Raw genomic sequence first — 15,039 nt, 5'->3', positions numbered from 1 at the left:
GCATTCTTAAGATATTGCATTCATGAAAATGAGACAGACAGAAGGACAGTCTGAAAACATCCTGGCTCCGACCACAGCTACTGCCAACATGGAGGCAATAAAAAGGCCCCCTTGTGTCATGTTAGTGGGACTGTGGGACATACTGTCCAGGGGCTGTCTCTAAGAAACATTTATCTGTGTGAGTTTTATCTGTGCAGTTCCCTGATTCCCATACAAGAATTGGAGAGAAAAATTGTCTAGAATTGATACTAGGTTGACTGTGTGGTAGATTGTTTTGTCAGCTGCTCATTCCAAGGTCAACAATGAACTCTGAACTTCAACTTTTAATCTAATATGGAAGGAAAGTCCTTTAAGTGCCGAAAAATGTGAATATCTCCATGACAGCAGGGAAAACTCCATCTGCTCATAGAGATCATATGACTGAAAGCTCCAGAACAGCTAGACAGAGTCCCTGCACTGGGATTGTCGTCTTTAAAGGTTCTAATGTTTATTGCATCGCTCTATCCAAACGCGATACAGCAAACAGTAGCCCTCATTTGCAAAAGAAAATATGTTTTGAATTTAATGTGACAAAACAAATTACACTTTGTATCAGCATAACAAGGGAAGGTTTTTAATGAGCATATCTGCAAGGTCACAAAATCTTCAAACTGAATGTATCTGCGAAATGTTCTCTGATAATATTTTTATTTGTTTTCCTAAAATATCTGCTTAAGGCAACTAAAGCAATGACAGCATTAACACTTTGATGGTTCTGTTAAGGAAAGTCAAAGCTTTCACGTTGGAGAGGATGGTGGTCTTGTTTAAGAAACTAAAAGAGATATTTTTATGATAATGTATGAACAATGGGAAATCAATGTAACAGTGTGACAGGTGTTTCTCGTAATGATAAACTCACAGAGAAAGATCAGCTGAATCTGCAGCTCCGCTCTGATTTACACAGCATCACAGTGAGGTTCAGCTCATTGTTCAGCTGCCTGGCACGCAACTTTACTGTTTGTTTCACTCTCTCTGCTCTCATAGGGTTGTTTTTGGATACAGCAGCAGCTGTTTTCACCAAAGAGGCTCTGAAAATGCAGTGTACACCACCTGCTCAGCACCAAACAGCACACACACACTCTTACAGACTGGCAAACATCGTGAAGCATTTGGGAGATCTCTTCCAAAGAGATCAGAAATTAAACTGAAGAGAGCTGGACTTACTCGACAGTGCTCCAGGAACAAGACCACGCTTCTCCCCCACTGACTCAAATCACCTGCACCTCGCTGAGTTAACCACCTGTGCCTCATCAATACAATCACCTGCTGTGACGTATACATGCGTGTCTAAACCCTTTTTCCCTGTTCGTCCTGTCACGTCCCCTCCCCTTCAAAACCCTGTTCCTTTCCTCTTTTCTGTCTCAGCAGGGCTGCAAGTGGACCGGTCACCAGCACTGTTGCCTTCCATCAGATGTTCCTGGCTCTGAACCCAGGGGGGCTACACAGCACAGAGCTGATCGAGACATGTCCCCCACTCTGAGTCTCTATATACTGAGACTCTATATATGATTAATGACCATGGTATTTTATATATATATATATATATATATATATATATATACACTTATATATATTTTTTAAAAGATTATTTTTGTAACGTTTGTCTTTATTACAGATAGGACAGCTTAAAAGTGAAGGGGGAGAGAGAGAGGACAACAAGCAGTAAAGGGCCACAGGCTGTGTGTGTGTGTGTGTTGCTGCCTCACCCTTGGTGTCGTTGAGAGGGTCCATGTGTCGGTAGATGTAGCCCTCCAGGTAGGTGTGAAAGCGCGGTGTGGGGGGGAAGAAGGCCAGGCAGATGGCCATCAGCTCCCAACCTCGCTCCAGGCTGTCATAGCGGAAGTTCTCTGTGGTCTGACGACACAGCTGGATGTAGAGCTCATCACGCAGTCCCTGGTTACTCCAGCCCCGCACCACCACCTGAAAGGGACAGGCAGAGAGACAGGTTGGTAACGGTCTCTTTCTGAGAGAAAAGTCATGACTGCAGCTGTTGAGAGAACTTTATGGAGGCTGCAGTTTGTGCTGCTGGTGAAATGTACTGCGTTAGACGGAGAGGTGTTTCTATTATTTTGTCAAACTCATTAAAATCAAGTGTAGTGCAACTAACAGACATGTTAGTTAACTGCACTTTTTTTCTAATACTGCTGCTATTTTCCACAGAAAAAATGTGTTTATTAATATTTATGACGGGTTTGCATTGACCATTTATAGATAATCGTAGGAGTGAGGTGGGCAGAATGAGGCATGTCTATAGGCAAACACTTTCACGTTGATTGGCATTTATAAAAGGAAATTTTCCGACTTTCTGGCATGCAGATACTACAAGCTCCTGCTGGTCTTGTGCGAGAGCACATATGTGAACGTGGCTCCCACATCATAACTTAAAGGCAACAACAAGGCTAAAAACATGACACCAGTGAAGTTTTTCGAAACAACTTGGCACGTCGGGGCTTTAGGACACTTGGATTACTTCAGAAGAGCAGTATGGAGACATTTTATGGTTTTATTATGTATTTTTATAACATCCGAATCCTGGTCACCATTTGTTTCAGTTGTTTAAAAGATGAGTGCAACAAGTTATTTTCCTGGTGAACCTCCAACAGTGTTTTGTGGACTAAAAAACTTCACTTGGCTTTCCGTCGGCATAAGGGTGAGTAGATAATGACTGAATGTTTTTTGAGTGAACTAACTATTGAAAAGAAGAACCCCTTGAGAGGGATATCAAAGTGAGATATAAAGAAATTAGTGTGAATAATTGCTCTGTGCAAGGTCAAATGAGTGTAAGGAAGAGCTCCAGTTTGGACCCTGAGCTGTGGCAGAAGAGTGGTTCAGGCTGACCTCCAGAGCCACAGAGAGGGAGTCGGCTTTGGAGCGACGGTCTCCCATGAAGGTCTGAATGAGCTTGAAGATGTCCACTGCTTCCTTCTTGACGGTGCGATCTGAGGTCACAATCATGGGCTTCTTGATGGGCTCACTGCTCCAGGCCAGCATGTTGGCAATGGACACTTTCCTTCTAAACAGACCCTGAAGAAACAAGCAAGAGATGGAGAGAGACACAAGAGAAGAAAAACAGAGAGGGTTAGAGGAGAGGCAGAGAAACAAGGAAAGATAGTCAATATGTTTACATGATGTTAGAAAAGGTCAATCACTGTGCCAGACCGACTAAAACTGGACTTTTAAAATACATGTAAACAGTTAGTGGGGGTGCCTGGTGGCTCAGTGGATAGAGCAGGAACCCCATGTATAGAGGCTGTGTCCTCACTGCAGCGGCCCCAGGTTCAACTCCAGCCTCGGCCCTTTGCTGCATGTCATTCCCTCTCTCTCTCCCCATTTCACACTTGTGCTGTCCTATCAATTAAAGGCAAAAACACCCAAAAAAATATCTTTAAAAAAAACATGTTAGTGTGACTGAAATCTAACTAAATCGAATTTCTCAAAGTTGGACTAACAAACCCAAATAATTCTGAAACAGACGTTCCTTGCATGCTGCTAAGTCACCATGCCGGCCTCCCTTGGTGGTGAGGGATAGGGACTGTGTAAGTTTGTGTTTTTGATTTTGGCTTAGGTAAGTGACATACAACTTCAAATGGCTTTTTATTTTAAATTAAAAAAAGTCACACCCAGTCACCCCCCTCCTTTGATAAATAAAGTCCCACAACATCAGGGCAAAAAGGAAAAAATATAGTGTACACTTAAACATCAGTTTGTTTCATGTTTTTGATATAACATATTCAAATCCCTCAAATCCCAGTCATACTACACGTTTTTTCATGATTTTGGACTATATTCTATATACTGTGACATTTTTGTGATAATTTTGGACGACATGCTATAATATGATATTTTTTCATGATTTTGGATGCTTTGTCATGTTTTTGGACGACATGCTATCATATAACATTTTTTTCATGGTTTTGTATAGTATAATTTTTTAAGCGAATTAAACTAATCAATGAAGACAGAGGTTGTTCAGCGCTGTTTGATTATATGTGCATGACGCAGCATTTTTTCTTTTTTTTGAATTGTAAATAAACAGACCACCTACTGTGGTGGAGTCGGACATATTCTGTCAATAAAAAAAAGTATCCCCCATTGCTTAAATACTGGGACGGGACAGTATTCCAATAACATGGCCTAATCAAGCTATCAATGTAGCTCTACTAAACTGTGCATGTCAACACACTGACTGCAGTTACAGCTTTTATCATGCTCATAAAACACTGATAACTGCACAGTAGCAGTATACAGTATAAGGTGTGCACAATGAGATGTTAAAGCAAAGGGACGCTTGACATCAATATCATATCCAGAACTCAAAGTGAACTGAAATCCTTTCAGTCCCAGGCCAAAGCATACTACCACTATTACTACTTTCATTCATCTGTGAAGACTTTATATGTGTAGAATTCGGGTTAATCAAAAGGTAAGTGGACCTGCACTTGTAATGTCTTCTAATCTTCCCAACACTTACAGTGTTTTTACACTACACATCACATTCGCCCATTCACACACACATTCATACATTGGGGACCGAGGCTACTGTACATGGTGTCACTTTCTCTGGGCGCATTAAACCTTTTTATTTGGCTGCTGGACTTTAAAATTCACCTGCCCTGGGTAAGAATCGAAGCCATATATCTTGGCCATCCTTGGTATTGGTATTGAGACAGTTAAACCACCACACCACCAGCACCCTGCACATGGAGACCGTTTCTACGAGCATATTTAACCATTTCATTTAGCTACTGGGCTTTAAAAGCCACCTGCCCTGGATAAGAATTGAACTACATGCTTGTCTCATGAAATCACAAAAAAGTCATAGTATAGTATGTCATTAAAATACAACAAATCATAGTACAGTATGTCACAAAATGCAAAAAAATATAGTATAGTATGTCATGAAAATCTAAAAAGAGTCATAGTGTAATATGTCATTAAAATGCAAATAATAAGTCATAACAGAATGTCAATAAATGCATAGTATAGTATGTCATAAAATTTTCAAAAAGAATTGTGGTATAATATGTCATTAAAATGCAAAAAAGTCAGTGTAGTATGTCAATAATATTGTATAGTATGTCAATAGTATATACTGTATAGTATATAGTATATGTATTATATGTATGTTATAGTATATGTCTTAAAATGAAAGTGGTCATAGCATAGTATGTCACTGAAATGAAGAGTCATAGTATAATATGTCATAAAAATGCAAAAAAAGGTCATATGTAATTAAAATGCAAAAAAAGCCATTATATAATGTCATTAAAATGAAATAAAGTCATAGTTTAGTATGTCATAGAAATGCAATAAAGTCATAGTATATTATGTCATTTAAATGGAAATAGTCATAGTACAGTATGTCATAAAAATGCAAAAAAAGTCATAGTATAGTATGTCATAACAAACAGGAAAAAAGTCATATTATGGTATGTCAAAAAATGAGTGAACACACTTCTGAAAACATTTGAGCAGAGATATATGCAACTCAGAAACAGAATCTTGGTTCATATTTGATTTGATTAGTTTTACTGTTAGATCTCAGTTTTTTGGCCTCAATTTTCACTGTGCAGAAAGCAGCCTGCTACCCACTTTCTGTTCACAAACTCTTGATATAACTGCTAAACAGGGCACTAAAATCCATCTCTGAAAACATTTTAGGAGAGAAACAGGCAGTGCAAAAGACCCAAGAGCTGGTAAAAAATGTCCCAGAAGACAGGTTTTGTCATCTGGGACATTTTCAAATCCGGTGGAGTTTTGCTGGTTAGATGTGGGGAGGTTTACTGCAGTTCATATACACATTTTACAAGATTGTTTTGATACAAAGGTGGTTAAAAAATCATCAAAGCATTCCTTTAAATCTCATCTGGATTTTATGGGGCCTAACATTAAAATCTCAGATCACAGAAGACGATGACAGACAGATACGGGACACCACACAGAAGAAACAGATAGCATTTTACTGTGTGAAACACTTTCACTATCCTTTGTTTTTCTTTTGAATAATTCAATTTGAAGCCTTCAAATTCTTTCATACACACCAAATACAATATTACCAAACAAATAAACTGAAATAATCATTATGTTGAGCTGTAATACTAATAGCAAGATGCTCTTTAAAATTCTATTCTAGTTATTCATTAAAAAAAACACTACACATGCACACATGTTGTGAAATGGACAAAGACACAGACACTTCTGAGAGAAGTGAAAGATCAGTTTGGTTGGATATTATTTGGAGTGAGTTTCAATAGCAGATGTGGACTGTGCTCAAAATAACCAGAATACTTATGAACCTACTGGACCCCTCTGGGCTGGACTTTGTCTACTAATTAAGGTTCCCAGAGCTTACTATGACCTGGCTGTAGTAAGGGGGTTGTGGTGTATGTTGGGATGAAAAACATGGTTCTATATGAATTTTATATACAAATACAAATTCTCAGATCAGAGCTTTTTTTCCAAAAACAAAACAGTTTTTTTAAGTTTCTGAAGTTTCTTGTGGCCAGAAACAATATGAATCTTGTGTTGAGAGTTTTAGTTGAGCTGCTGTTTCAAAGGTCAAGAATGAGCCTTCAGCTCAGCTCCTGTGTTATTTATTGAGAAGCTAAACCTGATTAGTGATCAGCTGATCACAGAAACAATATATATTTAGCAGGTTTTACCACTAACAGTGTGTCCCCAGTATGACATCAGCAGCCATTTTTAACAGATCAGTTCATAGTATGTGACATATGAGCTGAAATGTTGAAACTCTGACAAAGCTGAAAGGACATCAGCATGTCTTTGACTGCTGTGCATTTTCAAATGAGAACTATTTCAAGACATTCCACAATATTTTTGAGACAACTTTATAAATAGTGAAGACAGAAATAGCAACAAAAGCCCACCACAGTCACACCCACACATCCTGCTGTCTACCTGTGTGTGTTTGTTGAAGTGCTTGGATGCCCAGTTCTCGATGTCGGTCTCCGAGGAGGGCTTTCTCAGGGTGAACTCTGGGAAAATGCCACAGCTGGCGCTCGGCATCATATTCCTGGCATTTCGACTAGCCTCAAACTGGGCACAGGCTCCGAGGTCCTCCGACTGATAGGTGAAGACACAGAGTAGAGAGGAGGACAGACAGAGGGGGAGAGAGGAAACGGACGGTGTCAGTCATGTCTGAGCTGTGGCTGCAGAACATTAGAGAGGATTGAGAGCTGAAAGTTCCTCCAGCGCTCAGAGGGAGCTGACTGAGATTAATACTGACGTGTTAATACGTCAATATGCACAAGGTTACTGCAGTGCAACAAAGAGTCCATTTATTCCTCAGTGTGTTGATTGAAATAATCTAACTGCTGTGGATCAACAAAAACATGATGCAAGAGAAGTTCTTCAGAGAGAGATGTGAACCTGACAGCTTCAGGAGCCTTTCATGGTATCCTCCTGCTTACAGCAGCTGCTAGACAGACAGTCAACTGTGTGGAAGACAGTTAACATGAAGGAAGTACTTTATACTGTAGTACTGTAATATAATGTTGCCATGGAGACATGTGAGAACTGTTATTTTAGAGTGCATTGTGTTGTATTTTGGTGACTCAAAATTATTGAAAAAAGTTTTTACCCTTGCAGGTGGTATTTCAGGTGTTTGGAAAAAGACATATTTTTCAAAACTGCAATGGAAACACTTTTCAGTCTTTTCTAGGTCACATGATGCTATAGCTATGTGCTTGTCAGTAGGAACTGGCTCCCCCATGATGCAGCAGGAGCTACAAGAGCTGTTACTGCATCACATAACTCTTGAAAAGTTGAGCAGATCATCCAGAAGTTTTGAATCCAGAATTCCTCTGTGAAATCGTGAACTATCACCTCCCAGAAATCCCTCATACGTGGCTGCTCCCATGTATAAGGGGCTCGCCTTTCCATTATAACACACCTATGTGGCCTTGGATTGGAAATAATGATGGCTAGTGCGGTGGCTGCAACAGAAATAAAGCTGCTCATGTTTTGAATGCATCTTGGAATGTTACCACCAGAGAAAAAATAAAATAAAATTTCCCAAAGACACTGAAGGTAGTTCTCATCAGCCTGATGTTTGTTCAAGTGATTTTATGATAAGTTTGGTTTTAATGAGTTATTCAAATCTGCAAAAAAACGATTTTCTGCCATGATTGACAGCTGTGACAGCCAATCCATGTGCCCACGTTCAACAAAGGAGTTTTGGAGGGAACTCTCCCACCACAGATATCGCTACAGCGCAGCTCTCAATTACGTCACCAGCACAAGATGGCAGCAACCGCATCCAGCATTTTTAAAATTCAATTTAGCATAGTGGGGATTAGTGGGGGCGTGTTGTCCATCTTATATACAGTTTATGTCACTGCCCGTTTAGCACTAGTTTACATGACCTCATCCCTTCTCATCATATTTTGCTGCTTGGGCAGAAGTCCCAAAGTAGCGAATAACATCGAGTGCCAGCCCAAAAGACACACAAATCGATTGATCTATTGATTTTTTTTTTATTGATCTGACTATTATTTTTTAATTACTCGAATAATATAACAACAAATTTACTGAAAATAACATATTAAAACTTGTCATTTATATTTCAATATTTTATTCAATTATCTTCAATCATGACAGAGTATACACTGCAGGGCAGGCAAAAAATAGCCCAGTCTTAACTGGTAATCTGTGTTTTACAGTCTGATATAAAGTGTCTCCAAAATAAAATTAATGCAAGAGCTTGTTTCATTTAAGTAAAATCAATGTAGTACAATCTACTTTTAGCAATCCAACAAAATAAATAAAACAATGTCAAATACAAGTCACTTTTAGGAGGAGTAACAAAACTGTTACTTTTTGTTACAGTAACAAACCTCAAATCTAGCAGTCCAACAAAACATCTTACAGTAAAATTAATGCAATATAAATAACACTATAACTTTTCTCTAACAGAAATAATTATAACTAGTCCATTCTTTCTGCATCAAAATAGACCAGTCTTAAATGGCCCTTAAGGCATACCGCTGCCTGCTGATATGAGTGCTGTATTTTCATATTTATAGGCACATATTACACTCATTTATGAAGTTATACAAGCTCCTGCACAGCTGACAACCCCATCCTGTAAATTTTTCAAAATAAAATGCATTGTATCAGCAACTGATGGCATTCTGTCCACAGAGACACAGAGGGCTTTTGTTTTGAAAGGGAAGCAAGGAAGTTGAGGTAAAACAGACATCTTTGTATTTCCTCATCTCTGTGACAGAGAGACTTTAAACTACAATGTAAAGTGGTAAAGAGTCAATATAATAATGAAAGCACCATATTCTCTGTCTATTCCTGCTGACAAACACGTGCGTCACACATAAGAAAAACGGCGAGTCACTGTTTCTCTAGATGTGCTGCGGCTGACAAGCAGCTGAGACGCGCCTGACAAGCGCTGCTCAGGTGGACAGTGTGCATGCTCTCATTGATAACATGACCGCCGAAACAAAAAACAACACGCTCGGAGCTGCTCATGCTCTCATGATGCGCGCTTTGTGAAACGGTGCGACGCGTCGATGCATATTATGTGAATTGACGTATTTATGTAATCGATTACATCGATTACATAAATAATATGTGTACATGCCCTAATATGTGTGTATGTGTGACTGTCCAAGACCACTAAAGCTCCGCAGCAGCAGTCTCTTGATAAATAGAGAGAAAGAGAGGCTGAGCGAATCAAAATGCTGCACGCAACTCTACAATGAAATGAGATTTTACCTGTTTAAACACATAAAATTGGTGCTAAAGTTGCAGTTATTGGACAAAAATTGAAAGGTTGCACAAAATGGATTTGCATGAACTTTTGTGATTGCAAATCCATTACAAAATCCTGGAGGGACTGAAGATGGAATATTTTATATAACCACTAGTAGTTATTTAAAAATGACTTAATTTTAAATAATAATTATTATTATTATTTAAAGTTGTTTTTTTTTAAATAACTCCTAGTAGTTATAAAAAAATACTTCATTTTCAGCCAAAGGAATAGTTCAACATTTTCAGAAATAGGCTTGTTTGATTTTTTTCCAACATTAGATGAGGAGTTGGATTCCAGTCTGCCCAGTCTATCAGTGCTAGAGCCATAATGTGGTTATCCTAGCTTGGCATAGCAGGTTAAAAACAGCTAGCCTGACTCTGTCCAGATTTCAAAACTACACCTACCAGCATCTCTAAAGCTCTATCATTAACATGCTGTATCTGGTTTGTTTTTTCGCCGTACTCAAAGGGAAATGTCTGCTTGTGGTTTCAGTGGGAGTTATCTGCTGCAACTGTTACTTGATGAACAGCAGTTCATCCATCCACCTTTTATATCTGTGCAGTGTCTCCTACAGTGTGGGATGGCAGATGTGTAACCTAGCAACATCTGATAACAAGACTTCAGAAAGCTCCACACAGTCACTGCATAAAACAGCTAGAAATAAATTGTTGTTTTTATATGTCTGTTTGTATACAGGTTGGATAAGCAAGATATACCATGATAATCAGTGGTCCTCAGAGGTGTGGGTAGGTGTATTTTTTTTATGTATTTTATTTATTTTTATTTTTTTTACTTTGGACAGCGATGAGCTTACTGTTTCCTCAGCTCCCAGTTTTTATGCTAAGCTGTGGCCAAGCCCATTCTGACTCCAGATGTGTCCTCAACACAGACATGAGACTGATATCAGTCTGAACTCTCTCAGAAAGAAAGTGAATAAACATGTTTTTTTTTTTTAAAAAAAAAACAAAAAACACAAAATATTGAACAGATACAATGCTGCATTCACTTGTTGTTCAATGTCTTTGAGATTTTTGTGGGATAAAGGTTCATTCAGATTTTGTTTGTGGTTGACAACTATAGCTTCCATAATGGTGGCTGCAATTTACATAACAACTAGTCCAGTATCCTCAGTTCTTCTCTGTTGCTGAATAAAATGCCTTTCTTTCTCTTCCTTCAAAGGTGGATTGTGCTCAGCAGATTTATTCCTTCACGCTCTCCGCTTTAGACTGAAGTGTTGCATTGCTGAATTTAAAGAGAAAAGAAGCGAGAAAAAAAAATGTAGGTAGTAGACAGACAGAGAGGAGCAACAGCCTTTTCTCCTCTTGGCTAAGTACTTCCCAGCCCTCTTATGTCCTTGGGGCCTCTGAGAGCTCAGATAAATGCACATCATACTAACCAGTGCTTATGTGTTCATTTCATGTCTGTGTCTTTACATCACATGAGAACAACGCTGAGCATCCATCTGTTTGGATGTAATGCTGCATTCATGTGATGTTGTAAGTCCGAGTTTCCGAGTTGGGAAGTCATTCTTCCGACTTTGTTGTGTTCATGTGCTTAGAGGTCGTAAACAACATGGAAGATTAAGAAGATGAGTTGCATTTCAGTGTGTTTAAGTGTTTAAACAATAGGCTGATAGCTGTTTCCAGTTTATTTATATTCTTACACATTAGTTATTTTTAAAATATATTTTATTAATTTGAATATATTTGTATATATTATATTGGTATCAATTTTTATATTTTATCTAGTTAACTGTACATGGACAGTGTTAACATTAATACCATGTTAAACTTAGCGTGATTAAAAATTAATATTTAACACATGAATTCATTAGAAAGTTTCTTCCCATTGACCAAACATTGACTTTTGCCCGCCATGTTTATGCATGCCCTGAAACATCACCAATTTCCCCACTCATAATTACAACCTCGGAGGGTCGTTCATGTGTTTGTAACTCTCACATGAACTCACAGTAACCGATCATCACATCCCACATTTCTGGCACATTAACACACACATTTTCTTTCTGGTTCAGTTAGTGACTTACAGTGTAACATGACTGCATCTTCAGAGTAAACCCTTTAACTCTAATGAAGGCATATTCCAGTGTTCCTTTGGTGACCTACACAGAGACTCATCTCATTCCCATGTTCCCATGATAGAAAGGCTCAAACCAACAGTTAAAGCTGTTAAAGTGTGGACAGGTGAAGCTACAGAAGCTCTACAGGAATGTTTTGAGCACACAGATTGGCAAATGTTCAAAGATGCTGCCACTCAAGACAACAAGATCAATCATGAAGAATATGCATCTTCTGTGACATCATATATCATCAAATGTGTTGATGACGTGGTGATCACAAAGACGGTGAGATCATTCTCCAACCAGAAAGCCTGGATAAATAGGGAGGTGAAGGCTCTTCTCAGAGCTTAAAAAAGCTGCCTTTCAGTCAGGGGACAAGGAGGCATACATCATAGTCAGAGCAAAACTGAGAGCTTGCATCAAGGAGATTAAGAGGAGACATCAGCAGAGACTGGAGAGAGACCTCAGCAGCATCACCACCAAAGATATGTGGCAGGCGATTGAAAATGTCACAGGCTCCAGAAGCAGGAGCGCCCCCATCATGTGTGAGGCCAAGATGCCGGACGAGCTGAAAACACATTTTACGCTCGCTTCGACCTCCTTAATCAGGACTCAGCTGTGAAGTCTACTCCACCGCCAGAGGACCAGCCACTCTCAGTGAGCACAGCAGATGTGAGACAACTTCTGCTGAGAGTGGATATAAGCAAGTCCACAGACAACAATTCCAGGATGCATACTAAAAACTTGTGCCGATCAGCTTGTTAATGTTTTAACTGACATTTTTAACATCTCACTCACACAAGAGACTGTTCCCTCCTGCCTCAAGACAGCCATCATCGTTCCTGTGGCTCTTACCCCCATCCTGATGAAGTGCTTGAGAAACTGGTTCTCCAGCACATCAAAGACATCATCCCTGCCAGCCTTGATCCTCACCAGTATGCTTTCAGAACCAACAGATCCACAGAGGATGCCATATCTACTGCTCTTCACTCAGTCTTCACTCACTTGGAGAATAACAACAGCTACATCAGGATGCTGTTTGTTGACTTCAGGTCAGCATTCAACACAATCTCTCCCAAAAAGCTGATTGGAAAACTTAACACTCTGTGCTTTAGTACAACACTCTGCAACTGGATACTGGACTTCCTTACATGCAGATCCCAGAGAGTTAGGATTGGCAGTCTCACCTCCTCTACATTAGTGCTCGACACTAGATTCCCCCAGGGCTGTGTGCTCAGCCCCCTCCTGTTCACACTGTACACCCATGACTGCACTCCCAGACATCAGGAGAACTCTATTGTGAAGTATGTGGACGACACCACCATCATTGGCCGTATTACAAACAACAATGAGAGTTCATACCGGGAGAAAATCGACAATCTTGCTGAGTGGTGAACAGAGAACAACCTACTGCTCAACGTCTGAAAAACCAAGGAGCTGATTGTTGGTTTTAGAAAGAAGGAGGCAAAGACACACACCCCTGTCTACATCAGTTGAGCTGAGGTGGAGCAGGTAAGCAGCTATAGGTTCCTTGGAATTACTATCACTGAGGACCTATCTTCGTCATCACACATCACCACCCAAAAACCCACCAAAAAGCACAGAGAAGGCTCTACTTCCTACGTGAACTTAGGAAGGCTAAATTCCAGAGCAAGATCCTGGTTAACTTCTACAGAGGAGCAATATAAAGCATACTGACTGGAAACATCACAAACTGGCATGGTTTATGCACGGCCCAGGACAGGACGGCTCTACAGCAAGTAATTAAAGCTGCCTAGAACATCACTGGTTCCCCTCTACAGAGCATCAGTGACCTCAGTGAAGTGAAGTGTCTGCAGAGAGAATATGAAAGACAGCCGCCACCCCAGCCACAGTCTGTTCATCCTGCTGCCAACTGGCCAAAGATACAGAAGTATCCACTGCAGAACCACCAGACTACAGAGCAGCTTCTTTCCCCAGGCTGTGAGACTCCTCAACTCCTCCTTCGATGCCAAACAGATGTAGCAGGATTTAGGGTCACCTTAAATTTAATTTCTTCTATAACTAAGTTTAAGAAAAATAACAATAAAGTTACCTTGTACCTTGTGTTAAAGAGATGCATTGTAATGCTCAGCATGCACCACCAGAGGTAAGTGTCTATTGATGGAACAGGCAGCTTAAATGAGAAAGATGGTGGCTGCCAGTAGTGGGGAGAATATTGCAGGACTAAAAAAAAACAAAAAAAAAATACTTTTCTTTGGGAGTATTACCACACATAACTTCAACCTGAGGACTTCTTCCAACTACAAAAGGAGTTTATTAGCCACATGATTTATTCAACACATCATCTCCATTCAGCCCACTGGTTTGTCAGAATTTGCTGCTGCAACAGATGCCCTCAGGTCCTCTACCAGGAAGAACACTTATTTCCAAAATATTCATTATTCTATGGGCCATACGTATTTAAATCCAGCAAGACTAGCTCCAGAAGGCCAATTACATCAAGAAACATGCTACAACGACCTCTAGCATAAGCAACCCAGCTTTTACTCTTTTTTTTGTACACATATACCATCATATACTGCACACCCCAGTGTAATTTGAGGAAGATAAAAAAGAAAAAAAAAATACCACCCAAGCCGAGGTCTGAGCATTTACATTTCTCTGACAATTAGGCCCCTCCATTGGCTGGTGCAGATCATGTGATATAAAAGTATAGTGAAACATTTCCAGTGCTGGCTGTATTGTGTCATGATGCGCAGGCTTTAAATTATCCCAGGATGTTTTACTTAACTAGAGGTAAACTCTCCAGAGGAAGATGCAGCTTTTGCTAATCGAGGATTTCTTTCTTCACTGGTGTGGGCTGGAGGATGGCAGGTAATTAGAACATAGTTAGGCAGGTTCAATAACCACATTTGCACATCATATGTCTTACTATTCTAGGTGTGTGTATATATGTGCGTGTGTGCGCGTGTGACGGCTGCAGTTCCAGGTAAGACTTCCGCTCTGTGGCTCTGTAATTGATCAGCTGCTCTCATTTATAATTCAGATTATACTGCAGCCACAACAGCTCTGCACAACATTTGAAAATCATTTAACACATGCCACACACCGGCTCCATACCTTCATGTCCTCAAATAACACCACAGTGTTC

The 15,039-nt window shown here is 39.8% G+C and overlaps 1 protein-coding gene across 1 annotated transcript in view; it reads right to left on the bottom strand.

Annotated features, from left to right (window-relative positions):
* arhgap39 (Rho GTPase activating protein 39) overlaps positions 1–15,039 on the bottom strand; it is a 124,333-nt gene that overhangs the window by 11,987 nt on the left and 97,307 nt on the right. Inside the window, exons 4-6 of the mRNA XM_042512818.2 lie at positions 6,958–7,122; positions 2,878–3,063; positions 1,746–1,959 (exon numbers count right to left, since the gene is read on the bottom strand). Coding sequence (XP_042368752.1) covers positions 1,746–1,959; positions 2,878–3,063; positions 6,958–7,122 — 565 coding nt within the window. The remainder of the gene's footprint in view (positions 1–1,745; positions 1,960–2,877; positions 3,064–6,957; positions 7,123–15,039) is intronic.

The sequence above is a fragment of the Plectropomus leopardus genome, chromosome 5 (genome assembly GCF_026936395.1).
Source record: "Plectropomus leopardus strain MGB_pleo_1.0 chromosome 5, ASM2693639v1, whole genome shotgun sequence".
In the NCBI taxonomy this organism is placed as follows: domain Eukaryota; kingdom Metazoa; phylum Chordata; class Actinopteri; order Perciformes; family Serranidae; genus Plectropomus; species Plectropomus leopardus.
This window is presented reverse-complemented; position numbering and strand designations above follow the sequence as displayed.